Source organism: Charadrius vociferus, unplaced genomic scaffold (assembly GCF_000708025.1).
Source record: "Charadrius vociferus isolate BGI_N301 unplaced genomic scaffold, ASM70802v2 scaffold60, whole genome shotgun sequence".
Taxonomy (NCBI): Eukaryota; Metazoa; Chordata; class Aves; order Charadriiformes; family Charadriidae; genus Charadrius; species Charadrius vociferus.
Genome location: NW_009646524.1, coordinates 44,155 through 71,678, shown reverse-complemented (window position 1 = coordinate 71,678; position 27,524 = coordinate 44,155). Strand labels below are relative to the sequence as shown.

The 27,524-nt window shown below is 40.3% G+C and overlaps 3 protein-coding genes across 3 annotated transcripts in view; 1 reads left to right on the top strand and 2 right to left on the bottom strand.

Moving 5' to 3' along the window:
* The window catches only part of LOC104286682 (survival motor neuron protein-like), a gene marked incomplete at its 5' end in the record, with an annotated part of 5,493 nt that extends 4,823 nt beyond the window's left edge, over positions 1–670 (top strand). Inside the window, one exon of the mRNA XM_009885303.1 lies at positions 614–670. Coding sequence (XP_009883605.1) covers positions 614–670 — 57 coding nt within the window. The remainder of the gene's footprint in view (positions 1–613) is intronic.
* A 2,321-nt stretch (positions 671–2,991) lies between these two features.
* NAIP (NLR family, apoptosis inhibitory protein) lies at positions 2,992–19,839 on the bottom strand. The gene is given in 12 exon segments (XM_009885291.1): positions 2,992–3,356; positions 4,339–4,503; positions 5,193–5,279; positions 5,398–5,559; positions 6,488–6,655; positions 7,726–9,846; positions 14,527–14,626; positions 15,132–15,262; positions 15,756–15,807; positions 16,678–16,759; positions 17,215–17,314; positions 19,446–19,839. Coding segments are annotated over 12 exon segments (3,927 nt in total).
* Positions 19,840–24,171: 4,332 nt separating this feature from the next.
* GTF2H2 (general transcription factor IIH, polypeptide 2, 44kDa) overlaps positions 24,172–27,524 on the bottom strand; it is an 11,753-nt gene continuing 8,400 nt past the window's right edge. The window contains exons 12-15 of the mRNA XM_009885224.1: positions 27,118–27,221; positions 25,050–25,152; positions 24,720–24,759; positions 24,172–24,291 (exon numbers count right to left, since the gene is read on the bottom strand). Coding sequence (XP_009883526.1) covers positions 24,172–24,291; positions 24,720–24,759; positions 25,050–25,152; positions 27,118–27,221 — 367 coding nt within the window. The remainder of the gene's footprint in view (positions 24,292–24,719; positions 24,760–25,049; positions 25,153–27,117; positions 27,222–27,524) is intronic.

Sequence of the window (27,524 nt, the reverse complement as noted above, 5' to 3'; positions counted from 1 at the left end):
GAGAGGTTGGTGCTGGTCTCTTCTCACAGGTAATTAATGACAGAACAAGAGGGAATGGCTTCAAGCTCCAACAGGGTAGATTTAGACTGAAGATTAGGAAAGAATTTTTCACAGAAAGAGTGGTCGGGCATTGGAACAGGCTGCCCAGGGAGGTGGTTGAGTCACCATCCCTGGATGTGCTTAAGAGCCGTTTAGATGTGGTGTTGGGGGATGCGGTGTAGGGGAGAAATTGGAGAGTAGGGTAGATGGTTGGACTCCATGATCCCAAGGGTCTCTTCCAACCTAGACAATTCTATGATTCTATGATTCAAAAGACTAGTTTTGGAATGTCTTGCATCAGATTGTATATAACTGTGGATTGCTTTAATTTACTTCTAATTGAACAAGAAGTAAATATTTGAAATTATTCTGTAGAGCCACTGATTATAAAGAAGACCTGTAGTTTGGCTTTTGTCCTTTTTAAACCACCCATTCTGATTTCCCTGAAGAGTTAAAAGGTAGCTTGATTTGTAAAAGACTAAAAAACAATTGTCAAAAAATGTTTTTGTTCTGCGACTAAAGCTTTTCTGTCCATGTTAGTAAAAACAAGTTTTTACTAAATTGTATCCTGTAGGGTCTAAAACAAAGTCGAATGGAAGCAGCCCTGGAGAGAGAAATGCATGGAAAATAACTGAATATTCACCACTGTTTTGAAGGATTGTAAGTATCGTAATTTTGTGCTAAATGAAAATACAGTGTTGGTTGACAAAATTAGTTTGAAACTACAGTTCATTTTACAAGCTCTCAACAAATTTTGAATTCCGTGCAAGAACTATGATCTTCAGGACTTCCATCCACTCTTATGGCTCTCTACAAATACCACTTCTACCAGTATTAATCCCTTTTTTGCTTAGCAACCGTGGAATGGTATTTTCTTGGCTAGAATGAAGGGAAGTATTTTATTGCTCTGATGAGAGCTTTAACTATAGCATTTCTGTACACCAGGATTAACAGGGCAGGTTACTTTAATTGTTAAGATTTACCTTATTTGTTTATGAGCCATTTTGAAAATAAAAGGTTGTTAAATGAAATGCAGTTTTTGCATCTCTGTACACATCTTCATAAGCAACTGCTTCTTTATACAGATGGGATACCAGGAAGTGTAGCTAAACTTTGTTTTCAGGACAAGATCAACATTTCAGTTTGTTGTCGAGCAATTCTATTCTCATTACTTCAATGCCTGTGCTTTTATTTGAAATCCTTTGTTTAAAATTCTCCAGTATATTGTTCAGTTCCTTATAGAACAAAACTATGTGCTCATGGGGACTTGTTTTTCTGATTTTCTGTGACAACATGTAATTTCTGTGCATTTGAGTAATTCTTGTTTGTTTGATTAAAACCAAAAAGCTCTTGTATACTAATTTTTGATTCTTTTTTAAAGCCACGTGCAAATCTTTTCCAATGAGAGGTGTACATCACTTACACACCGATGGTTGGTGGTGAAGATGAGAATTTAATGAAGGCAATTAATCTCAACGTTTTTCTTGACACTGAGCTGCCCCTGGTAACAAGCAAACAAATAACTTGAGACAAGGAATTATATGTGCATTGCCATGAGCTGTTTCTTAAAGACGTCTAGTGAAACGTGTTTAGAAAGCACTGCAGCAATAAACTATTTTTTTACTTCCCTGAAACAACTTCAAGTCTTTCTACCAAATGATAGATGTAAGTCCTTTAACCCCACATGATAGATTTCATGTATCTCTCATTTTAACACCTCTTGTATTCCTCAAGACATTTTATCTGAATGTCAACACCAGAACTAGCATTTAGAGTATGTTCTTTTTTGGAGACAGCTATGGCAGCAGTCTGTTACAGTGGCCACGGCCTGGAAGATGGTATACCATCATATTAAAAGAGATCTTATGGGTCTGATTGGAATCCTGAATATGACAGCTGGATTCAGAAAGGCTCATTTTTGGTTTCAAATGCTTGTTAATAAAGTTCTACTTTGCAAACTTTGAATTTAGGGATGTGGTTTGTTTTGGGTTGGTTTTTATTTTTAGCTTGTGAAGACCTCTGTCTGGTGGATGAATGGTTGAAATATAGCAGAAAATTTTGCTGTGTGGCCTTTTTCTGAGAGCCACTACTAAAAGCAAATTAGAAAAAGCAGACTGTGGAAAGGTAATGGTAAGTATGGACTTAGATTTCAGCCCTTAAAATCTTAAGTCTTGTAGAAGGGAGGCTGCAGCCTCTCTTCTACTAGACTAATTTAGTTAATGCCGGTGGTTTTCTTTTCAGGGAAACTAGCCAAATACAGGCCTGAACTTTGCTGCATTTAAGTTCCTTTTCCTACTGTGGTCGAGTGTCAGAAAATCAGTTTTTAGTTGAGCAAAAAGAGGAAGATGTGATCTTCACTTCCCTAAGCCACTTTGAAAGCTTTTTCTAGTAAATGGAGATTGGTTGTGTGATGCAAAGCTTCCAAATCAGCTGCTCAGCAGCTGTTCATTGCTAAAGAGGCACGACTGCTCTCTGCCTCAGCTAGTCCTGTGTTAGTATTTGGCATTACATTACAAAAAGTGGCTTTTACTGCTTTTTAATGCTAGTAGAATCTGACATCCAGTATTATTTTTAGTGCATTCCTGACCATAAAGGGTTTTATGATTTTTATTTCATGATTCACGTAATTGATTTGCTTGCAATGAACACAACTGAATAGAAATCATTTATTTTAAGTAGTCTTTAAGCAAAATTTTACATTTTTCTTTGGAAGATACCACTTGGGTACAATCGATAACCATATTTGTAAAGCAAGTTGGGTTTTTAGAGTTACATTATGCTGTTACCTATTCCTTGATGTGTTCACATTAACCTAACTCTGCTGTAGAAGAGTGGCATGTTTCATCATGGTAGCAATTTTACAATTTATGTTTATTTGCAATGCAGGTGTGTAGTTCATAATACAAAAAGGAAGAGAAAAAAAAACCCAAACCCTAACACTTTCAAACTTTTCTAGTCTTGAAAAATTGGTGAAAGTGGCAAGACCCATTGCCAAGATAATTTTAAGCTCCTAGACTGGGGATGCTGCTCCTTCATGATCTCAAACATTTTAAGATCCTCTGCATCAAGGAGCCAGCCCATCATCACTATTGTCACAAGACCAGGCAGTCGAGAAACACACTGGACAAAAGCTGTCACTGTTGGTGCACTGGCTTTGATCTGATGTGTGAACATACGGCTAATGTCCAGCTCTTTTAAAGCAGGCATGTTATTAAGTGTTCTGAAGAAGTTTCTCCAACCAGTTTCAGTAATGTCATGATTTACTGACAGTGAGAGCTGTTCAAGCTTCTGGAAACCTCCACAATTCGCAACCTTTGCTGCAAAAAAACGCCAAGACATCTGTAAGGATATAAAGATGCTCCAAACACGTATGAAACATGAATGAAAATACAATGAAGCTGAGGTATTGTACATTAAAGATAAAACAAAGTCGTTGCTATTAGGTTGAAAAAAGTAGAACTTTGAACTCAATTCATTTAAGCACCAGGAGACTGATAAAATAGAGGATACTTTAGCAGGCACGTTAATGCCTGGTAGAATACGATAGGAGTGTGTTTACGAGTGTTCGAATACCACTCTTACAGAGCAAAGCAAATACAACACCAGTTTATGCAACCGCTTGAGGTCAGACACCAGGCCAGCTTTGCTCAGATGCACAACACTGAGTAACAATCGTCTCTTGCATGCCCGTGTACCTTCACATACGGTCTTCGGTCTGGCCTTATGGTCAGCCTACTTAAAAGATGGGACTCTTGTTATCAAGTCGCTATATATACTAAAATGTATGTCAAAAATAAACGAAGATGATACGGCAGACATAGCACTTGCTTACCAAATAAGACATTTTCTTTAGCCTATATATGAAATGGTAATTATAACACTATACTAAATACATATTAAATTCAAGAAATTTTAGTAATAAAATTTAACAGCGATGGCATATAAGCTAATAAAACTAGCAATGAAGTTATGAAGCTGTATGTTAAGTTAGTCTTTTTTCCCACCGATTATTTTTCTTGTAATTTACATTGCTGTGTAGAAGACAAGGGGAACTAAGGAGGTATTTCAAAAGAGGTTTCAGCAAAGTCTAGTATATAAGCAATCTGAATACACTTTGATGAGCATGAAATATTTTGGGCTGTGTATAGAACAAACAGGACAAAATTATACCTATTAAAAATGACAAATAATTTGCAATTGTTGCAATGTATAGGAACAGAAAATGAGTTTATCCTGAAGCAGTATATTCTCTACTGAGAAATAGTATTTCATGTTTGAAGTTCTCTCCTTTAAACTCACCTATTTCCAACAGCCTGTCATCATCCAGACATAGGGTAAGTGAGAAGCATCTGAGGTGCAGCAGGTGTAGACACTGCTGAACAATCAGTTTGGCTGCAGACCTTATTCCCTTCCCTGCAGGAAGGATGAGCTCCTCCAGGTTAAGAAGAACACCTAAATTGTATGCTGCAGAGAGAACACGACATTTCCCGTTAAGATTAAACAAGTATAAATATTGTAATGCCAATGAGTGACAGCAGCAGAGCCCAGTTAAAAAACATTTAAATTTAGATTCTGGGCAAGAGGTTACTACCAGCTTTCTTTCCTCAGGTTCAGCCCTGCCATTGTTGTGAAGGTCACTTCACACTGTAACACAATAGCTTGAAAAGGTCATCAAGAGAAAAGGCAGAACTACTCCAGAAAGGATCTAAGAGGTCTCATGAATCCTGTAGAGATAAAAGGAATCTTCCATGTTGCCAAACTTAAGGGACCCACAGGAAAGAAAAATAAATTAGGGTAATGCTCCCTTCCCAAAATGCAATCCTTTTCAACTTTTCCCTGTCCCCTGTAGACATGGCTTTTGCAGGAGGACCATCTTGGCTTTCAGAGGTGCTGGACTCCTCTGATTCCATAGTTTAGGACAGCCATCCATCTCACTCAGCTCATCCCCCTTAGAAGGACGTGAACACACGCCCTTCATCACAAACTGCTTTGTGAGACCTGACTTGACATTTTATTTCTAGATACTCTCTCGTATCTCAGATGGCATTTAAGCTGTTCAAGTTATTTCTTAAGATCTCCAAAAGAACCCGAAACAAAACAATTCTGTCAAATGCAAAAAATGAGATCAGCCAAAAGGAAAGATATGTACAAACCAAAGATTTCACAAGCTTCCTTGTCATCAAAATATTGCCCTTTAAGATTCAACAGTTTCAGAGAGACAAAATTGGGCAGAGCAGCAGCTAGAAAGAAAGGAAAAAAGTATACATTGTCATTCCTGGAACTTAAAATTAGCAGTTTCTCTCATCTATTAAGTTTTTAAAAGTGAGTTTTCTGTATTAAAAAAAAAAAAAATCCTACCTAAAGAAAGCAGATCTCCATCTCCCAAAAATGACCCAGTTAGCTTGATTTCTGTTAACTTCTTGCATGAAGAAATTGCTGCCAGTAGGGATCCAGAATCGAAGTAGCTGGAGCAGTCCAGGTGAAAAACAGAGAGGTCTTGGAAGCTCTTAATAAATTCAACTACGAAATAAAGTGTTGCAACACTGGAGATTCATTGTATAGTGAATAAGGTCAAAAATCAAGAAGGTTCTCCTAGTTCCACCTGTGAACTTTACTATAGAGGGAAGCATCTTCTACCACAACGAAAGCAAGGGAGACAGATAAGAAGATGAATGGGAGCAGCAGCTAGATTCCTCTGTTTACATCTTAAAATCAGATGGCCTGTGTTCTGTTTTGTAAGTAGAATCATGATAGATCTTTCTGGCCTTAAAATGAAAGCAAGTTTTGCTGTAGATTAATTTCTGGTTTCTTTCACGTGTGAAAAATACTCTAATTTTCCATTTAGCAGGACTGAAACTTTCTGAACATCTTCCCCCTAAAGTTATTAGTTTTAGATACATTGTAAAACTGTATCCAACACCCATATATTGAGGGTACAGTTCAGTGAATGTTGTTGGTTTGTACTGTATGAGCTGGGTAATCGTTACCATAGTGTACAAAACATTGTTTTTCTAGGAGCCTTGGACTGGAAAGTAAGCTTCTTTGTGGAATAAAGCAGTTAAAATAGAAGTCACAACCTGGTTATAGACCTGTCGGAGCTGCTATGCACATGAGCTGTGCTCAGCTGCCAGTTGTGCTCCCTCTCTTCTTCTTCTTCCCAGTGGACTGGGAGTGGTGAGAAGGGAAAATAATCACTCCAGGAAAACAAAGAGCGCAGTCCTACTCATTCCTCCATAACAAGTTATGGAGGTCAGTAAAGTTACAGCACTAAAACTCAGCTCCTCTTTTTTGTTGGGGTGGCAAACTCAAGGTAGAAGCTGTAGGGCAGAAGCAGTGGGAAGATGACTCAGAAATCCTACACACCTGTTAAAAGAGAAATTAAAACTGCTACTCAGTACTAACAAGTTCTAGCAGAATACAGTACCTAAAGTTTTAAAGTGCACCTTACCCAGCCTAGAGCTGTTTTCAAGCTTCATTCTTCTTATCGACAATTTCTTCATGTTACAGAGATTTTTGAAGCCATCGGGTATTGTATCAAATACATTGCTGTTCTCACATTGACTCACTGACAGTTCCTCAAGGCGGATGAATTTGTCCAAATTTGAAAAAAGTAGTTCTGTGATGAAGCCAGACAAACATACAATGAAACTGCTTAAACCCTCTGTTCTTCTGACAATTTGCCAAGGTTTTTGTAGCTGAAGTTCACTGTCTCACATCCTAACATCTTTGGCTTCCCTTCTCTTGACTGCTGCTTTCTATCCTCCTTGTACCACTGCCCTTCCATGCAAACCCATCCTTCGCCAAGGCTTCTGCTGCTTGCAGCCTGGGTGTACACCTGGCAGCATCCCATAAACGCTCCTGCACTGCCCAATAGTCTTTTATTTTGAAACCCCAGTGCAGATCCACTCAGATTGCCCCAAGCAGAAAATGCATATCCATCAGTGCCTGGTAGCGTGTCCTCCATGCTGCACTATCTTCTGCCGAAGTGCAGTTTTGCCTTTGTAGTGACATACACCTCTTAGATCAAAAACCAGTATTGAGGTCATAGTCTGAAATTAGAGGCCAGGATGGAAATCTGTTAGTGCAGAACGGCTGCCTATCCCCCAAAATGCAGACTCAGTGGGTCCACAGGAGTGCCACAAAAATGACCAGAGGGCTGGAGCATCTGTCCTATGAGGAGAGGCTGAGAGAGTTGGGGCTGTTCAGCCTGGAGAAGAGAAGGCTCCAAGGAGACCTCACTGTGGCCTTCCAGTACTTAAAGGGGGCCTACAGGAGAGCTGGAGAGGGACTTTTTACGAGGACATGTGGTGATAGGATGAGGGGGAATGGCTTTAAACTGGAAGAGGGCAGGTTTAGATTAAACATTAGGAAGAAATTTTTCACTCTGAGGGTGGTAAGGCAGTTGAACAGGCTGCCCAGAGAAGCTGTGAATGCCCCATCCCTGGAGGTGTTTAAGGCCAGGCTGGATGGGGCTTTGAGCAACCGGGTCTAGTGGGAGGTGTCCCTGCCCATGGCAGGGGGGTTGGAACTCGATGATCTTCAAGGTCCCTTCCAACCTAAACCATTCTATGATTCTACGATTATTCATGGATTTGGAGCTGCTCAGTTGTCAGGCACCAAGGGGAGAGGACGAAAAATGGAACTAGGGTGAAAAATTACATTCTGCCAAAACTTAGTATGACGTACCTGGCATTTCTTTTTCGGCTATCTCAAGACATTCCACAAAAGGCATCAAGAGAAGTAATTCTTGCTCTGATATGCTCAAGTTAAGATGATGTAGACTACATTTTTTAAAGTGTTCCTTGTACTGTTCAATAGCAGGTCGGATAACTTCTATAAAACCAGGACTGTTATTCAGCTGAAGTTCAATATAATCCGCAACGGAAAACAGCGTCATCAAATTTCTGAGGTCAGCTTCCTGAAAGGAACTGATGTTTCTGAATGTACATTTTAAAAGTGGCATCTTCCCTGTTGTATGTAGGAAAGGACACACAATGGAGTCTGGTAGATGTCTTTGTATTAGTGAAATGAATCTATGGTTTTCTTCTTCTTCTTTTTTAATTTTTTGTGCCATGTCCTTAAAAAGTGTAAACGCAGGAGCATAATCCCGGTCAATTGTTGGCATCTCCAGTGAAGAATAGCAAGCAGCTATTTCAGATACATTAAATTCTTGTTTGTGCTCACTTCCTTGTACTTCAACCTGAAAACTGCTGGGTAGAGAGAGCGATTCTGGGTAATCCTGGAAAAAACGCAGCTTAGATTTTGGTGCTGATAAAAATGAACTTAATGAAATATCTTTGCCTCTTAGGAACTGAAAAATGATTGGGGCACACACAGAGACAGTATTACTCTCATAAGCTACAGAAGTAGCAAAGTTCAGTAAATGCTGAATGAAAACTGGAAGAAGCAGTTTTGGATCAATAAAACTTAACTGGTCAATAAACAAAATTTTTATTGGAAGGTCTGAATGGTGCTGCAGATGTTCATCATTTTCTGACTGGCTTTCCAATGACTCCTTGCAGTCAATCAATTTAAATAAATAGGATATAATTTGGGGCACTGCTTTGGAAGAGAACCTGCAAGCATAATCCAATAAAAAACTATAGCGGCCAGCAACTTTTCTAAATGTGTTGATTTGCTGCAAGTACTGCATCCCTTGCTCCAGTTTTTCCTTTTAATCAGAAACCAGGAGCTCACTCAGTCTTCTTCCTGCAAGAAACTCCTGGAACAAGGGGTGAAAGAATTTATAAACTGGATGAAGCCTTTGGGCAGTAAATTTGCTTAGCAAACCCAGCCTAACAGCTTCATCTCCATCAACTTCTGCTTCAGACAGATCATACTCAGTGAAATCAAAGGATGGCTTGAAAAGACCAGTTAAGGCAAGCTCACCACATGAGGAAAACACAGCCAGTACATGTTCTCTTTCTTCACTGTATTTTAGTAAGTGATAGAGCAGATAGGCTTTAAAAATAACCTCATTGCTGATTATGTTGCCCCTTGGGTGCTGTACCCAATATGCAGCAAGAGACACCATAAAAAGCGGTGTCTTTAGAATGGTCTTCATAGACTTTTCAAGCTCCAGCTGAATGAGAAGCTTCTCCACAAGGTCAATATTGTAGGAGAACAGTTTCCTTAGTACATACAGAGTGCTGGACAGAGGGAACTCTGCAACGCTTAAAGTGGTGGTTGCATACTTGCGAATTTCTCTCATCCTGTTAGTACGGACAGCAACAACCAAACAATGCTGGTAAAGATGGTTCCTTTGTATAAGTTCTTCTACAGTTTGGGGCACTGAATTCACCTCACTATAGTCATCCAAAAGAAATAAGACCTGGTTTTTCAGTGGCTGAATTATGTCTCTTAGAGTTGTTTCTGTCAATGGTCCCACAAATCCTACTGGCTGATTGCATATAATATCAGCCATGCTCTGATCTGATTTTGCATGAGTCAGGGAGAGATAAAATACAAACTTAAACCTGCTCAGAATGGGGCAGCAGCCTGACGCCCAAAGAAGAGCTATTTTCCTGAGCAATGCTGTTTTTCCACTTCCTGCTTCACCTTCCAACACAATGGTAGAGCTAAGGTTCGCAAGGATTTCATGAAGAAAGAGCTGCTGTATTGGCTGATCTTTAATATCCTTTGAGACAACTGATGGGTCCCCATAGAGTAATTTCAAGTCAATAGCCAAATGGTTTGAGTTCCCAAAGGAAAACAATTTGCTGAAGTTGTTACGATTGTAAGCCTTCGTAAGTTGTTCGGTCAAGTTCTTCGCTTCTTGAACACACTGACTTTCAACAGGTGTCACGTCTGCAAAAAGGATGACATTAAATAATAAAACCTAGTGAATAGCTGATTCTGTACACAGAAGTCAAATATAGTCAGCTGTCCATTAAATTGGAGTAATAAGAACCTGAGATTGTCTAGATACTGGAAAAAATGGGTATCACTTCTGGATAAACCAAGTTCCCACACTTTCTCTTTGTCCTACTCAGTTGTCTTTGCACCCATCTGGTTTCACGCAGGGTTAGTTTGTGTGTAGCAAGTAATCAAGTGAAAAACTTGAGCTAAAAAGCTTTGCTGGAAGTGGCCTAGCTCTGTGCAGAGACTTGCTGGTATCTCAGTGCAGTGGTCCAGCTTTCCATGGTCTGGAAAGAATAATTAGCATAGATTCAGCACTGTGTCAATAAACAACCGAATTGCCAGACTTGCAAGCAGGCTCAGAAAGTGGCAAAGACACATTCATATGGTACCATGCGGATAAAGGAGTGTTAAATTTGACCTAAACATCCTTTATGGAGGCGTATTATCTTCCTACAGAGCCACAGAATCTCTGCCCCACACTCTCTAAAGCTGTTGCTCTGCCAGGGTTTCTAAGTTCTGGTACAAAGCATCGATTCTCTATAGAACCAGCTATGTTTTCTGTGCCCATAGTACAGTTTATCCACAAAGTAGATAATCCACCCCAAAATAAACATGTGGGGGCTGTACTTAGGTATTTCTGAACAGCTGAAATAAGGTAAATGTACTTTTACATCGATGTAATTATAGAGGTACACAGTATATGTGTTGCCAAAAACCCCACGGTAATCTTATCTCAGATGATGCAGTACCGTTTTATTCTTTGCATGTTCAGCAAAAGTACAATGAAGCCCAGAAGCGCTCACTGGCTCTTCCTGCACTTCACTAAGAGATGACACCAGAGACCTCCTGTTCTGAAGCATTTCAGACAGGACAGGGTATATTTATGCCATAGCCTGGGGAACTAGGACTTCCCACCAGAAACAGCCCCAGCCACTTCTGGTAAAAAGGAGATGTACATGTTGCTGAATACAAAGAATGAACAAACATCTTCATTAATAAACTAGCAATTACGACTTTTATTGTTCCCTTGACCGTTTCAGTACCATGAGTTTTAAAACTATTATTATGCTTCCAGAGCTCTAAAATCTGCTGGTAGTGCCTTCAAAAGTTACAAAATGGCTCCACCTGATACGTATATTCCAAATAATTTTGGCATTTCTGGGAGGCAGTAATAGCCATTTTTGGATTACCACAAAGAAATGCTTGCTGAAGAAAGCATCTGGGCAGTATCACTATAGCAAATTTACTTTTGAGTTATCAACTCTGTGCTTGCACAGCTTGAACAATCAGTGCTGTTCTGCAGCAAACTCGTCGTGTATGAACTCTTCCCTCAGAAGTCCACTCACATGCATTGACAAAACCACTCCCTTGAAATGGAGGTAGTATTTGGAAAAAGGAAGCATCAGAAGCAAAAGATAGTGGAAGGTTATCTCAACTAGTTTCTTTTTTGTCTAGAAGCATTTACATATAACATGCAGTATGCAGCTGGTATACATTGACCTGCTGTGGCCAGCAGGTCACGGGAGGTGTTTCTGCCCCTTTACTCCACTCTGGTGAGACCCCACCTGGAGTACTGCATCCAGCTCTGGAGCCCCCAACATAAGGAGGACATGGACCTGCTGGAGCGTGTCCAGAGGAGAGCCACGAGGATGATCCGAGGGCTGGAGCACCTCTCCTATGAGGAGAGGCTGAGAGAGTTGGGGCTGCTCAGCCTGGAGAAGAGAAGGCTCCGGGGAGATCTTATTGCGGCCTCCCAGTACCTAAAGAGGGCCTACAGGAGAGCTGGGGAAGGACTTTTTACAAGGGCATGTAGTGATAGGACGAGGGGGAATGGCTTTAAACTGGAAGAGGGCAGGTTTAGATTAAACATTAGGAAGCGGGTGGTAAGGCACTGGATCAGGTTGCCCAGAGAAGCTGTGGATGCCCCATCCCTGGAGGTGTTCAAGGCCAGGTTGGACATGGCCTTGGGCAACCTGGTCCAGTGGGAGGCGTCCCTGTCTATGGCAGGGGGGGTGGAACTAGATGATCGTCGAGGGCCTTTCCAACCTAAACCATTCTATGATTCTATGATTTGCAATTTTCCAAAACATGAGTGAAAGAAAAGTCATACCACATCACCACAAAATTATTTAGTTTGATTATATGCCTCATCTGCACAGAAGTACCTTTTGCTTGCTAAGGGATTTGTTTATATTCACAGACTACAAAAGCAAGCAGTAGCTGACAGATTCTCTATTTGTTGTTGCTATATATGGACAATCCATAAATCCTAACAGTCCTTTCTTCAATGACAATTTTGCCTTTACTGAGTAAGGGCCAAATCCAGAAAACTTTTAACAACCCTCTCAAACTAAAATGTAAATTCAACACCAGCATCCCTTCAGGGGAGGCTGCACAGTACTTACCAGCTCCTACAGTATGTGGGGTTGCTGTCTCTTCAAGATTTACTTTACAGGGAGTTTGCTAGAACAAAAATAAATCCAGTTATACTACCTTAAATTTTATTATTTAGTTCAAACCGAGTTGTTTTGGTACCAGCAAGCACCAGCAGCTACAAGGGCAATTTAAAACACATACAGTACTAGCTCTGTGCTTTTCAACACTAGCAAAATTCTTTACCCCTCCCAGAAGCAGGACCTCAGACCTAACGCCCCTCTATCTTTATATCTCTCTCTCTCTCTTCCCCATAAGCTTCTTCCACCCCAGGGTTTTGCTGCCCACCTACCAAGGATGCAAGGCCAAGCTCTGGTATGACACGGATGCATCACCTTGACGCAGAGCATCAAGAGAAAGCCGTGAGACAGCCTGCAGAGATGCTGGGAGGGTACTGCTACGGGCAGAGGGAGAGGGGTGAGACAGGGTGGCTGATGGAGGGAGGGCTCTGCCACGTGCCAGCCAGCCCAGGAGTGAGCTCTCGCTAGCCTAAGCGGGGTGGTGGGCACGTTAACGCTCATCCTCAGAGCTCGTAACATCCCATCTATCTTCAGCACAACTCAGCGAATAAATAATCACTTTGTACTTCTCAGCTGTGTACATCCTCAGCACGCCCAGACAAACCGACCCGAGAGAGGAGCGGTGCGGCCTCCCACAGTAACACATCCCACACAAAACCTCCCCAGAGAGCTTCCCGCAGTCCCACAAACTGGGACAGCTTCCCCCGTCCCACCAGCCTCTCTGCAGTGGCCCCTCGACAGCCCGGCACCATGGGATGGGAGACTTCGCTGCCCACAGAGCCGCACAGCAGGGTGATTGCTGCTAATTACTGAAAAGCTGATTGCCAGTAGCTGCCCTCCAGAGGCGCTTTTCTCCACAACTCAGGTCCAGGCCGGCAGGCCCACAAACACTGTTTGGGGATACCCACCTGTCCTGGTTTGAGTAACACAGGACTAATTTATCTTTCAGTAATTTTACTTTTCAGTAAAGTCTCTTCTAATGCTTGGGAAAATTGCACTATTAGAAGTCTCTAGTGTCTGAATTTGTGAAAATATTTACTTTGTAGCCAGCTATGGTGTGTGGGGTTCAGGGTCTCAGTGTTTTCGAGCTCGCCAGCTGCAGCGATGAGGACGAGTGAGACCTGGGCACTTGACCCAAGCTGGCCAAGAGGATTATTTCATACCATGAGTGTCACATTCACTATAAATTAGAATGTTTGCTGAGGAGTCTTCCTCTTCTATGATGGCTGTGATCCTGAGAACTTCTTGCCCCTGTGTCGGACCTCTGAGCCCTTCCCTTCCTCCCAAAGCCATAGCACTCGCAGTGTCCCACATTTGCTGTCCACTGCTGAGAGTGCACAGCTTCCTATGGATAGAATGGGCTCAGTATAATCCTTGTGTATTTTATATTGGTATTGGCATCAATATTGGTTCTTTAGTGCTATAATGTTAATTATCTAATATTACTCTGTTTATCAAATATTAAATCTGTCTACACTTCAAGTCCCAGGTTTCCTTGTTTTTCCCAGTTCCCTTTCCTGGATGGGGAGGGGTCATCAGGTGAGAGGATAATTGTCTAAACGACAGTAAATTGTTGTGTGTTCCTCAAACCATAACAGTGTCACATACCCCCTGCCCGCTCAGTGACCGCTGAAACGCAGTCTGTTGAAAAGGCTGTCCGGGATGAAGACTGCAATAAGCTGCTCATTCTGCACATGCACGCGTGCCGAGGCTCCCTGCAACTGGAACCATCACTTAAAATTGCAAAGCACGAATATTGCTTCACTAACAGCAAATACTGCAGACTAGCACAAACCTGTGTGGGCTGTAATGTCGACGGGCTCTCTGGTTGCTCTTCCAGTGACTTTCCAAGTAATTCCAAGCAGTTGGAACTAGAATTAAGTTTTCAAAAGACACAGCAGTCAGTGCAAAGCATTACTTCACTTGCTTACGTTTGGCAGAAAGGTGACACTATTTCACAAACATTCCCTTTGTTTGGAAATTTTTTACATTTTTTTCTACAATTAAACATTAATTAAGAAAAGGGTTTTCATAGAGGCACAATGTCCCACACACTCAAGAAACATATAGTTATTTATATACATTTAAAGTAGCATTAAAAAAACAACAGCAAAAGTGCATGGCAACTTCCATCGCACAGCAGGAAATTGTCTTAAGATACTCTGTCACTCACTCAGGGAACCATTTTGCATGTTGTTCCATAGGATCATCACCTTCTTCACATTCCTGTAAGCAACGTGCACAGTTGAAGCACTGTACCTTATCACCTTCTCCTGCAAGCAAGAAATTATGCACCTCAAAAATGGTTGTGGACATGATTTCTTTCCTTACTAACATGTCAGCATAAAAACTGCCACAGTTTCATGAGTTTACCTCAGTGACCTCTGTCTGCTACTAGAATTCCATGCTTTTTAAATCATGAATAATAAAAATTAAATCAAGGAAAAGAAAAAGCCACAGAACTGGGAGATGTGCCATTATTGTCCTTTTAGTGACACCAGACAAATGAATACCACAAGTGCCCAGACACATGCTTTCTCCTTTCTAAAAACATACCCTCCTTGCAACTCTTTGCTCTGGCTTTCCCCTCAGACAGGGTCATTCCATTCCCTCACTCTGGCTTTTGCAAAAGCCATTCTGATTTTGCAGCTGCATTACTCTCCTTACTGAGAGCTATAGCAAGATTTTAATTAGGTAGCAGGACTATCTTGAAGCTCTATCCCACCTGCATTGGAAACTAAACCTTTTACTTGTCCTGTGTTTGTATAGCTAACAAACTTGGTTCAAACCTGTATAGAAAAACCCGGCTTTAGCAAGAGCGGTGGCTTCAACACGGGCTTCTGCTGGCCAAGTTTTAAAAGAGTCCAGTCGAACTCCTTCGTCCTCAAAGATGTTCAAGACAAGATCACCTTTGCAACCAAAGATATTTGGTTAGTCAGGAAAACTTTAGCCTGTCATCAGGCTCTCCAAAGCAGGAACAGAACTAGATTGCAAATATCTCAGGTTTACAGCAAAGCAAAAACACAACTACAGAACTTTATTTTTTAGACAATTATAAATGTATAGTCTTGATTTACAGTACAGATAAAAATCTATGGTTTTCCTTCAAAGCCATCAGGTTTCATTTAGTTTGCATCTCCCTCCTACAGGCAAATGCAAATGAGATATATCTATTTAAGCAGCATGTTTTAGATTTAGCTTCTAAAGAGAACAAATTTATAATTGCAGTAAAAATTTCTGAAATACAGAAGCAATAATCTTTCACACATGTAATCTTCCTTCATAAAACCCCCACAACAACAGCCTGGAGCAACTTTCATTGTTAATGGTGATGTACAATAAAAATATGAAGGCATTATTTTCTAATGAAAAGTTAACAGTCGGTATATTCTACTTCTTTACCTGCTGCAGTAGATAAATTCTCCTTGATAAAGGAAGCTGTGAAATGCCTTCCCTAAGAGGAAAATTAAAAATTAATACACATTTCTATTATACATTCTGTTTTCATGTCACTCTTCAGTTAAACAAAAGAAATAACTATAGTATATAAACAGGCATCAACTAAGTATCAACTTTTTAAATGCTTTCAATTTGAGAGAGAGAACTTTCTGGAACAGAATTGGCTAATGACAGGTTGCTATTAATGAGCAGAAATGGCTCTCCTCAGACAGTAGCAGCTCTAAGGAAAGAAAGATAGCACTGATGCTCTTAAGATATCTGAGATGGTGTTTTCCAAGAGATACCTGCAGTCTTCTCATCTTGCATCAGCTAATGGGGTTATCGTCCAGGTTTTTTGAGATTTTTGAAGCATGGGGGTTTTAATCATGAAAGATATTTTTTCTGATGAAAGCAAATCCCCCAAGCAAAGATGAAGTCATACAAGAGCTAGGAGGGTAGAGTTCACCTAATCTGGCTTCAGCCATGCAGAAGCGCTTAGTTCAGCATGCTCACTTACAATCTTCCTTAGAATCAATAAATATGTATAGATGCCACGAGGAGTTAATTCATCCACATTCCTTTGAGTAAGATAAGTACCAATTAAAGGTATGTTGCTTTTCATCAGTGGACTACCTCGGTACTGCCTAGGCAAGCAGCTTGGATGCACATATCAAAATAAACTTACATGAAACAGTTTCCACGCAGAGGGCATAGTGGTAATTACAAATGCAATTATACACAGCTTTTGGGTTGTTGGGGTTTTTTTTAGGAGAAAGAAGGTGGAAATCAGGATCAAGGCCAAATTTGCCTATCTTCAAGTCCCAGATAGCACCTCCTTGGCATGTACTCCATGACAAAGGAAGATTGAAATAGATTATAAGATTACCACCACTCCAACAAATCCACTGTAGGTTTCAATGTACTTTTTAATTTCTTCACTTGATTTCGCACTTTGAAGGAATTCACACCTATTAAAAAAAAAACCCCAAAACATTATTCCTGGAAGCAGTGTTTCAGTTATTAAAAGGTGCATACTCAGGATTTTTCACAATATGCAAGAAAGGCAAACTTTTTGCTGCCGTCAGCATTGTTCATGCAACACAGTGACTAACTGGGAGAATAATCATGTGCTTTTGCCCAATGAAAAAAGCCCATGGGAGATCTCTAGAATGTATGTAAGAGAATATATGTAGAATAATTATAAGGTTAGGGATAGCAGACTTACACTGTTCAGTTCTCAGAAATAAAGATCTGCTGAAATCAATTGTCTGAATGGAACAACCTTGAAAACAAAATTGTGGCGGTTTTTTTTTTGTTTGTTAGTTTTATTTCTAGCATTGTTGCTGAGGAAAAAAAGAGCTATCAAACCAAATCAACCTTTTTGTGCATATAGAAATATTTCTAGGACATTCAGTCAACTTACTCAGGAAACCATTTAGCATGTTCCCTCCAAGGATCATCACCATCTTCCCAATTTCCCAGACATCCACCGCAAGCAAAACACTGCACTGTATCTTTCTTGCCTGCAATTACAGAGTTACAGAGCTCAGAGATAATCACACAGTTGTGCGTTTTACTTGCTCACACTCTAGCCACGTGATCACGAGTATACTAGTGTATATCATTGGTCCAAAATTTGTAGCTAAGTGAGACTTTTTCTTAGATTATAGCAACTGAAACTAAACAGATTTACAAAACTGCTTAGGTTTCCATTTAATTTCAGTTGGGTCAGTCTGGGTCTGAATTTGGTGCAGATCCAAGAGTGAAAATATAACATAGATCTTTCCATCAAAATAAAACTTCAGAAATATCTAAGAATTCATACCAGTTTGATAGAATAAATTTGTACTTTTTGTTGTTTTTTTTTTTTTTAATTTTGCATTCTAGCAACTCAGTTTACTTGTAAAGGCTGAGTAAATGAACAATTCTAGAAACCAATGGAATAAGATGGGAGAACTAGAATTTCTATCCCGAAGTTAACATATTGATAGTCAGCATACACATGATGGAAGACAGACAGGTCAGTCAAATGCTGTAATGCTGGTATATAAAATATTCAGGGAAAATTGAGTAAACAGTGCTAGAAGCAAAAGAAATATCTGATCTTAATGATATCTCAGAGCAAAATCAAACTAACCAACACAGACCAAAATTTTTCTACAGACTGGAATTTCAGGCCTCTATTGGAATAACACAGTTCTTGGACCATACTATCAGTCAACCAACCAGGATGACAAAACTGAGTTACGTGATGTTCAAAGAAATGAGAGGCACTGTGAGCAAGAAACAGAATTGCAGCTGGTGGCTCCAGTTATCCCCCAAGTGGACTGCACAGAAACCACCTTGAGATGCAAAGTAGATGACTGTTGTTTTTTTTTTTTTTTTAAACATACTATCGGGCACAATCTTCTGGGGCAGCCGGTGAGCAAGTCTAAAAGCCGATGTGAATTGGTATTGAGAAATCCGCTGGGAAGAGGTCAAATTTTCATAGTGGAAGTGCCACTGTGCAACCATGATCATAATTTACTTAGATGCAACGTCCCCCACAGAAACAGGGAACCTACTAAGGCTGTGTTAAACTTCAGAAACAGGAACTATGTAAAGGTAAGGAAGCTGAAATGGCTGACTAAATAAAACCAAACAACCAAGAAACCCCCCCACATAACCAAAAACCCCCAACAACTCTCTTACAGGCATTTAAGAATTTCCTGAAAGATGTTTTACTGGAAGTGCAACACCAGTATGTGCTATTTATTAGAAAAGGATCATGAAATGTTACAGGAAAGGAGTGTGACTGATAGGAAAAGAAATCAGATTACAAGAATTAAGAAAGTATCGTTCAAAAAGCTGATGATTTTCAGCAAAGAAAACAGAAGGCTCAAAAGCTCTGGCAAATGAAGTGTGAAGAAGAAATCATGCAGGCTGGGAAAAAACCCCAAAAGTCCAAGAGTAACAAGCTAAAGGCATCTAAACCTTCTTCCAGATAGCAGGAACAAAAGGCCAGTGAAGAAAGCTGGAAGAGCCACCTGCTAACCAGGCTGTAAAAGAACCATTCAAAGGGGACAATGCGATTCCAGCAGACTTGAAGTGATATTCTCTACAGTATTTTCACCAATGTTCACTGCAGAAGAATTCAGGGAGATTCCCAGTGGGGCCACACAGCCAAAGGTGCATCCAAAACCAAAGCAATTATGCAATAGATTATGGCTGAGTGGAGAAAACATAATGCCAATCTTTAAAAAGCAGTCTGCACCTTTGGGCAAGCAGAGGAGACATCAGATCTGTAAGCCTGGCATGAATTACAAAAAAATAAGCAGAAAAAAGTATAATTATGCCACTGTACAAACCCACGATTAATCCATATCTTAAACAGTGCATGCGATTGAGGTCCTCTCAACTCAGAAAATTTGTATTAGAACAGGAAAAGGAGCACAGAACAGCAGCAAGGATGAGGGAAAACACCTTCCGCATGAGGAACTGTTGAGTTGCCTGTGTTCTTCAGCCTGGGAAAGAAAGTGTTTATGGGCGATACAATGCATTACAAAAGGATGAGCAGCATGAAAAATCACGTTATACCCATTCAAGTATTGCAAGTAGACTTGCACCCTTTTATAAATCAAAACAGAAATCCCTCCAAGCACTGCTTCCAATTACCTGTAAAGAAAAACCCAGCTCTGGCAAGCAAATCGGGCTTTGTTCCCCTGGCATAGAATGGCCATCCGTCGAAGGACTGCAGCCTCGCGTCCTCTGTGCTGTAGCTGTATTCTGCTGGATTCTTCTCCGCCTTCTTAACGCGTACGTCATACTTAGAAATATTACCCACCTCTTTGCCCAGGACAAAATCGCAAGTGGGAGAAAACTTCTTGTGCTGTTCGTATGGGGTGCATCTAACCTTCGTGGTAAATAAAACCAACCCACAGCAAAAACATTGCACGCTGGACTTAACAAGCGTGTGATAAAACCCAGCAGCTGCCATTTCTGTCAAAGACCATGATGAATGGGACGTATAGGACAAGAAGGACTTCAATCTGTTGCCTTCATTTCTCATGGTAGGGTTGTAACCCCTCTGCAGCTGTCCCCGGATTTCCTGGAATTCTGCCTCCATGCCTTCGGCAAGCTTGTGAAAATCAATGGTTGCGTGCGGGAAAAGAGCTTGCATTCCAGAAGGATTCAGCTCATGTATTTCATTGTCATTCATCTCCACCATAGGGTCCTCGTTGGCAGGCATTTTCTGCAAAACCAAGGAAGACTACCAAATTATATTACCCACACCTTTTACATAACATTTAGTCAGCACCTCTGTTCCCTTAATAACATGGTTTCTACAGGTCATAAACATTTGATTTCACCTTTCTAAGAAGAGATAAGGTAACTCGAGAGTTGATGTAAACAGGCGTACTATAAATCTGAATAGCCAAATTGAGGCGAATTTCAGCCAAAATCCTGAAGCCTTTACAACAAAAAGAGAGGGAAAGAAGAGACAAACAGGTGAGATTTGAGCAAAATGACACCGATCAGTGACAGATCCTGTAGCCTGAAAACCTAGAACAGCCTCGGTAAACCAACATGCCTCTATCACCTCAATTTTTCCACCTCAAAGCCATGACTGCTGCTAGCAAACTGTTAATTTCTCCTTAAATTAGAAAAAAAAAAAAGGTGGTAAAATATACAATGCCAAATGGAAGATGGGAAGTAGAAATGGGAAATAGATGACAAAAAAGAATCAAAGCAAGCAATTGTTCTATTGCAGTATTTTAACTTTTCAATATAGGTAGTGACTAGGAGGAATTGCATGAAGAGGAACTGGGATTTCATCGTCCCAAACTGAAATTCATTTGGCAATGAAATTTATTGCCAAGAGCATACTGTCAACACTTCTAATAGAGTGGTTTTATTAAATGTATTTCCACTAGTCTTCTCAAATATAGCTTATCTCGTAGAAGTAATACTTTTTTGTTGTTATTAGTACTGTGGTAAGACAACCATATTTGGCTATGTGATGGTTCAGAATGCAGCAAAAATGTCTACAGTTCAACTCCATAGAGCTAAATTCTGCTCTCCACCGCCTCCAAAAAGCTTTGCTTTGTTTTTTCAAGTAATTGAGGGATCTTAACAGTTGATTCACAACATTTAACAAAAAAATTAATCCTTAAGAAAGTGATTCTAAATCCAGAAGCTCCAACCTGTTGTTTTTACTCTTTTTCACTGGTCATAAAAATCACATTCACCTCTCACAGGAAAACGTTTGCTAAACAATTTATGTGCTTTCAAATCCCAAGGCAGAAAGTGCTGCAAAAGTCGTAAGGTCTGCAAGTTCTGTTATATTTTTTAAAATTACTTTCATGAATTGCACTATAGGCATTACAGTTATTTTTCCTAAACACAGAAACGTGATTTTCATTCAAATTGGATGACTTCTAAAATAAAATCCATCTACTCTCACTCTTCCAGCCAGAAGTCGGCGCAATCCAGTAACGCCACAGAGTTAGTACTTTATGGCAGTTTTTCATCCATAAGCTACATCACAATCTAGAATTGAAACATCTCCTCATATTGCACGAGAGACCAGGATGCCATGCAAGTTCTTCAGGAGTTGCAGTTGTTATGCCAAACTAATCCCAGACATTTCTTTTACTCATATTTTAATTAATGTATTTTCAGCACTTCAGGTCTTGGAAATTAGATAGGGCCATTAATACAGATGGTAACTTTTATTCCTGCAAGGAAAGTATGAAGTAGACAGTAAAGCAAGGGCACCCACCTTTCCAAAATCCCCTTCACCCCACACGGCAGGATGGTCCTGTTTCACTGTGCTTTTCAGCATCACAGTTCTTGCCACAGTTGTGTCCTCAACCCCATCACCAGATGTTTTTGTCTTTTTGTCTCTTCCCTCAACACTTTATGTCCAAACCGTATTGGGCAACATCTTCAGGAAGTGTAAGACTTTCTCACAGGCCTGACGATAACCTCACTGATTGACTAATTGTGTGGCAGATCCGGTAAATAAGAAAATAGAGGAAGGAGAATTAAGTAGTTTGCAGCTTCCCACAAGCGAAGGAGACCCAAGATCCAGTGAATCACAGTCAACAAATACAGGTGAAGGAAGCATTTCTTCCACGTGGCTTTACATACAAATGCCACAGCTGAAATTCTTTACAGTCAGAGAAAACACTGCCCCCACAGCCGTTTTTCAGGACCTACTTTGAACTGCTCTTCTTTCCCAATGAGAAGAGTGGAAAAGTACAAGCCAAGTTACTACTCAGACCACAAGCAGAGGGCTACAACTTCTACACAGCTTCTGCTTCCAAGTATGTTATTTTGGTATCTAGCAAGAGAAAAAGCTAGAACGCATTTGAAGTGTTTTGACAAAACCTTCTTTTCTATTAGGAAATGCTCATTGTGAAGATGAAAATATTATCAGAAAACATTGCATCACGACACTGTCACCACTATCAGAGTATCTAAGATCCAGATGCTTAGGGCATTTCTGTGGCTTGGAACAGCCTACTGGACTGCACCAAAGCCCATTAATATGTCCTTTTTCTGCTAGTTTTGAGGACACCCTTACAGTAACAGGCACTGCAATCACCTGATAGCACAAAGGGTTTATAGGTATTGTTGGACTTGGCACAAAGTAAACACAGATGCTGAAACAGTCATTTTCCTGCCAACACAGCAGAATTACCGCATTCTAGTCAGCCTGCAGGCGTAAATAGTACAATAAGCACAGGAACTATCTTAACAATTGAAAATGTGCATATTTAAAGGACTTGAAATGAAAACTACTTGTGAAAACTGAGAGGCAGCATGTATTGTTCATTCATGGTGAGCGTGAAAAACAGGGAACTAGCTTCTTTTGCTTGTTTGTCTGCACTTTTAAGACTCAGTGGTGAGGTCAGATTATTGCTGTTCCTCATCTGACAAAGCAGCTCACAATTTTAAAAATTAAGTTAGATACATTAGTGACTAAGTTACCCTCAATGTATTATAAACGTCACAAGATGACTTCAGAAAACCAGATGCTTTAGACACTGCGTGATGTTACATTCTCACAAGTTCACACTTTGTATAGACACTGGAAAGCAGCAAAGTGTTTTGCATTTGTCTCAGTTTCCCTTATTCCATGTTCTGATAAGGACACATGCTTGCTCTTCTCCCCCCACCTTACTGTCTGTTGCTCTGGGGGAGGTCGCCAAGGGAGATGCAGTTGCAGTTCTGGCAATTCATTCTGGCCTGAGAATCAAAAAAGCATCACTATCTTCAATACTGTGCCCATCAAACAACAGTTTGTATAAACTCAGGTCTTACACCTTTGCAAACAAACGCATTGCCTTTCAGTAACCTTATACTCCTACAAGAAAGTGAAACTTGAACCACTGTCTGGTTTGGCCTCAGCCAGCAACAAAGAACCACGCAGCTGCTCACTCCACTTCCACAGCTGCAGGAAAAAATCGACAGGAAAAGGCAAAACTCATGGGTTAAAATAGTGCAATTTAACAGAACAGCAAAAGGGAAGATGAAAACAAAACAGTAACACCAATAAAGGGATATGAAGACGTGATTACAATACCGCTGCGAAGCGCACCGACCAGACCCACACCACCACAGCCCACCCTCAAGAGGCGACTCCTCTCCCCGCCCCGGCTAGCGCCTCTTATAGCCCGGGCGTGGGTCACGTGGGATGGAATACCTGCCCCCTGCCGGCTCCTGGGGGAAATTAGCCCCATCTGGTCCGGAACCAGGACAACCACGCAACTACAGACACAGTAGTAACAGAATTCAGTTAGTTTTGAGTTGTACCATTAAAACCTAAAATGTGTTTTCAGCATATTTCTAAACAGCTGTATTTGAACTGCCTCAATAGCCACAATACTTGAAATTAGCATTTGAAATGTCCCCCAAGTAATTGCTCAAAAACAACTTAGTTAACTTATTACAAAAAATATTTTGACCAACAGAACTTCGTCATCCACCAAAACCAAGAGCTTGTAATAATCAACATATAAAAATATATCTTCATGGCTTCTTTTTTGAACACATAATGAAACAAAGATGAATCACAACATTCTTATATAAACCAGTTTTATCACTGTCACATTTACAAATATACATATTATAAAAACATTCAGAAAAAGCCAGAGCTTTTCAGACGAGAACAAGGACAATAAATCAAATACATATAATTCCAGAATATATTAACAGTAACAAAATCATAAAAACATTAGGTAAAAACTAAAATTTGCTCCCAAGCCAGCATTCACCCTTCTGTAATCATCTAGGTCCTTCTTGTTTTCAGGTGTCTCAGTGAAGGCTATGTCTGACTAAAAAAATAGACTTATGCAAGAATGGCATAGATATGACAACTTCTTAAGAGATGACATCATACAGGTAGGGGACCAGGGTGCTCGTGAATACAGCCAGGACAGCAGTGCAGAGAATCATGAACAAACAAATCGCATTCCATGCAAAATGCATTCTGGCACACTTTACATATGTAAACCTGCGTGGAAAATATAGAAAAACAAGTCAAATTAGGAAAAAATCATCACCATCGTAGCACTACAGTAGGGCAACAGTTGTCTCACCAAGACAGTGTAAATAGACTAAATATATTGCTCACATCACAGAGAAACTTTAATTCAGTTGGGTTTAACAGAAAGTATGTCCCAAGGGATGAACCTGAGTCACTGCAGGTCCTTCCATGTGGCTAAGAGTGGAAGCTTATTTATGCGACTCTCCAGAAAATCCCTTCCCACGCTTCTGTGGACTTTGCAGTCTAAAACGCATGACTCTCCAACAGAGAATTCTACTTTACCATGAGATAAACTTCCAAAAATATTTTTCTGGTCTTTAGAAGACTATACTAAAGGATCATCTCAACTTCTGACACCCCTCAATGCAAATTTCAGTGCAGTTCAACATACTTACATTTTGATCTTTCATTTCTCCCTGGCAGCCTTGACAATACCTAAAAGCAAAATTAGGTATTTTAATCGAAAAAAAGTCAAGATTGTCTAAAATGGTGTTTAAAAAAATAACATACATAGCAACAATTTATGGCAATTATTTCAGCTATTCAACTGAACACACAGGTAACTGTTAATGGCAACTACTAATATTTCGTATTGACAGGTGTGGCCAAAACCACCCAAACATTGAACAACAGCAAAGAAGCTGATGCCAGCTATTCTTACATTTGTTACCAAAAAGTTACAGGGTCTGCAAGTACACTCATTAACACAAATACGATTTGCATACCGTTCCCCGTGATATTCTTCCATGGGAACTTCCTGAAAGGCATCCAGAGGAAACAAGTGATGGTAAGACCGAGCCAGGTGAGGTGCAGACACTAATGTAAGACCTGTAAATAAAGAGACATCAAAATTATTACCAGAGAGGACTTACTGAAAATCGTTTCTACATTAAACAAAGCAAAAAAAAAAAAAAATGTTTTTTTAATTACTCAGTGGTTCAGAGCTTTTAAGAATTAAAAACCATAAAATTATTTGTTCGTTAGCTTCTATAATACAAACCTGTAATCCTTTCCAGAATTAAATCTAAAGAACAATCCAATTGCCCAAATTTCTAATTAAAAGGTTTAACTCATTCTTTAGAAGTACATTTACAATGCACAGTTGTAAAGCTGGCAAGTTTTTCATCCTCATGCCATTAAAAAACCGCAGTCCTAACAGTCTTCTGGTTAAATCTAAATGCACAACTCCTCTTTCGTGACGATGGTTCTGCTGTTTCACACCTCCAGTTAAAATGGTGCCCAACTACAAAGCTCTACTGCAACCTGTTACAATACTGCTGAAGCCACCCCATAGCCATGTTTCTGCTAAGACAGGTATACTGGTTTTGGCTGGGATAGAGTTAATCTTCTTCATAGCAGCTTATACAGGGCGACGTTTTGGATTTGTGCTGGAAACAGTGTTGATAATACAGGGATGGTTGTGTTATTGCTGAGCAGCGTTCATACAGTGTTAAGGCCACTGCTGTTTCTCACACCGCCCCACCAGCGAGTAGGCTGGGGGTGTACAATGACCTGGGAGGGGAACACAGCCAGGACAGCTGACCCCAACTGAACAAAGGGATATTCCATACCAGAGGATGTTGTGTTCTGTAATAAAAGCTGGGGGAAGAAGGTGGAAGGGGAAAGACACTCAGAGTTATGGCACATGTCTTCTCAAGTAACCGCTAGGCATGATGGAGCCCGGCTTTCCTGAAGATGGCTGCCGATGGGAAGTAGCAAATGAATTCCTTGTTTTGCTTTGCTTGTGCGTGCGGCTTTTGCTTTACCTATTAAACTGTCTTTATCTCAACCTACGAGTTTTCCCTCTTTTATCCTTCTGATTCTCTTCCCCCATCCTACCATGAAGGAGCGAGTGAGTGGCTGTGTGGGGCTTAGTTGCCGGCTGGGATTAAACCATGACAAGAGGTTAGTGTTAGCTGTGGCATAGGCTGCCACAAGCTTCTTCATCGCTCACACACATGCTGTGTAAATGTCCAAGCCCTTGTTTTGCTGACAGCTGCAGCTGTGAAGAATCTGTTTCCGACACACAGAATTTCTCCAGTTACACTACTACCTTGCTGAAATGAAACTCATGCTAATATGAAAACTTTGACATGAAACTAGGACAAGGTGACCCAAACCTGGAAATATTTAGTTCATCTTATTGCCAAGTATTTGTACCTTGATAATATCTATCATGTTTTAGTCATATGTCTGTAGAACCTAACAGAAAGACAGCTGCTGCTCACGCAATATTAATACTATAAAAAATGCTAATCCTCCCTCCTGGTCTCATTTTGCTGGGGTGGAACCATTGGTTGCATAGTCCACTAACATTTGCAAGACCAAAGGGCTTCCATTTACAACTTTCATGTGTCACTGTGCAGCCCACCCTTGCGTTCAACTTTGGAACCTTTCATCCACATAGTCCCAGAAGTGAGGGGGTACTTCTGCCCTTTTAGTCCAAACTCTTTATCTTCATGGCCTTGCACTGAGGAGTCTGAAACACTGGTGTGTCTGTTAAATCAGGACTGTTGAGTAAATTATTACCATTCATATATGAATCACCCTTCTCGCCCCCTTTGCTTTAGGGTTTTTAGTTTATAACATTATACAAGGGAATATGATACAGTTTTATTGTTACAGGTGTAGTCCTGAAAGTCTCTTGTACGAAGCTGAAATCCCAGGACACATGAATGCAAGCTTCTTAAAGCAGAGCTGGCTTTTAATTCCAAAGTGCAGTTGAATTTTTCTATCCCTTAACTTCTTACCACTACCTCATAATTCATCTGCTCACCTTTTCTTGCTACTCACCACAGATTTTGCATTCCACAGGAAGTTCACAGTATTTGGCTCTGCACTGGGGACAGAAATATCCGCCCAGTGTAAGACCCGGCTCGCTGTTATTTTCCAATTGCCTACAGTAGAGAGGGACAACTTAACACCTAAGAGATAATACCACAATACTACCTAACTATAAATACCACATAGTTCTCACAACAAATAGTTTAAAAAGTTTCAGCAACTTCCATGCAACAGTTCCATGTGTATGGAAGTGTCAGAAAGCAATCCATAGGGTGAGGTATCACTAACCACAGAAAGAGAACAAAGACCAAATTTTACAACATAAAGGAGCCAATATATCTTTAAAAAATAAAGTTAAAGTTATGAAAGATAACAGCATTAGTATTTCTACTTACATACACACAAATACTCTGTAT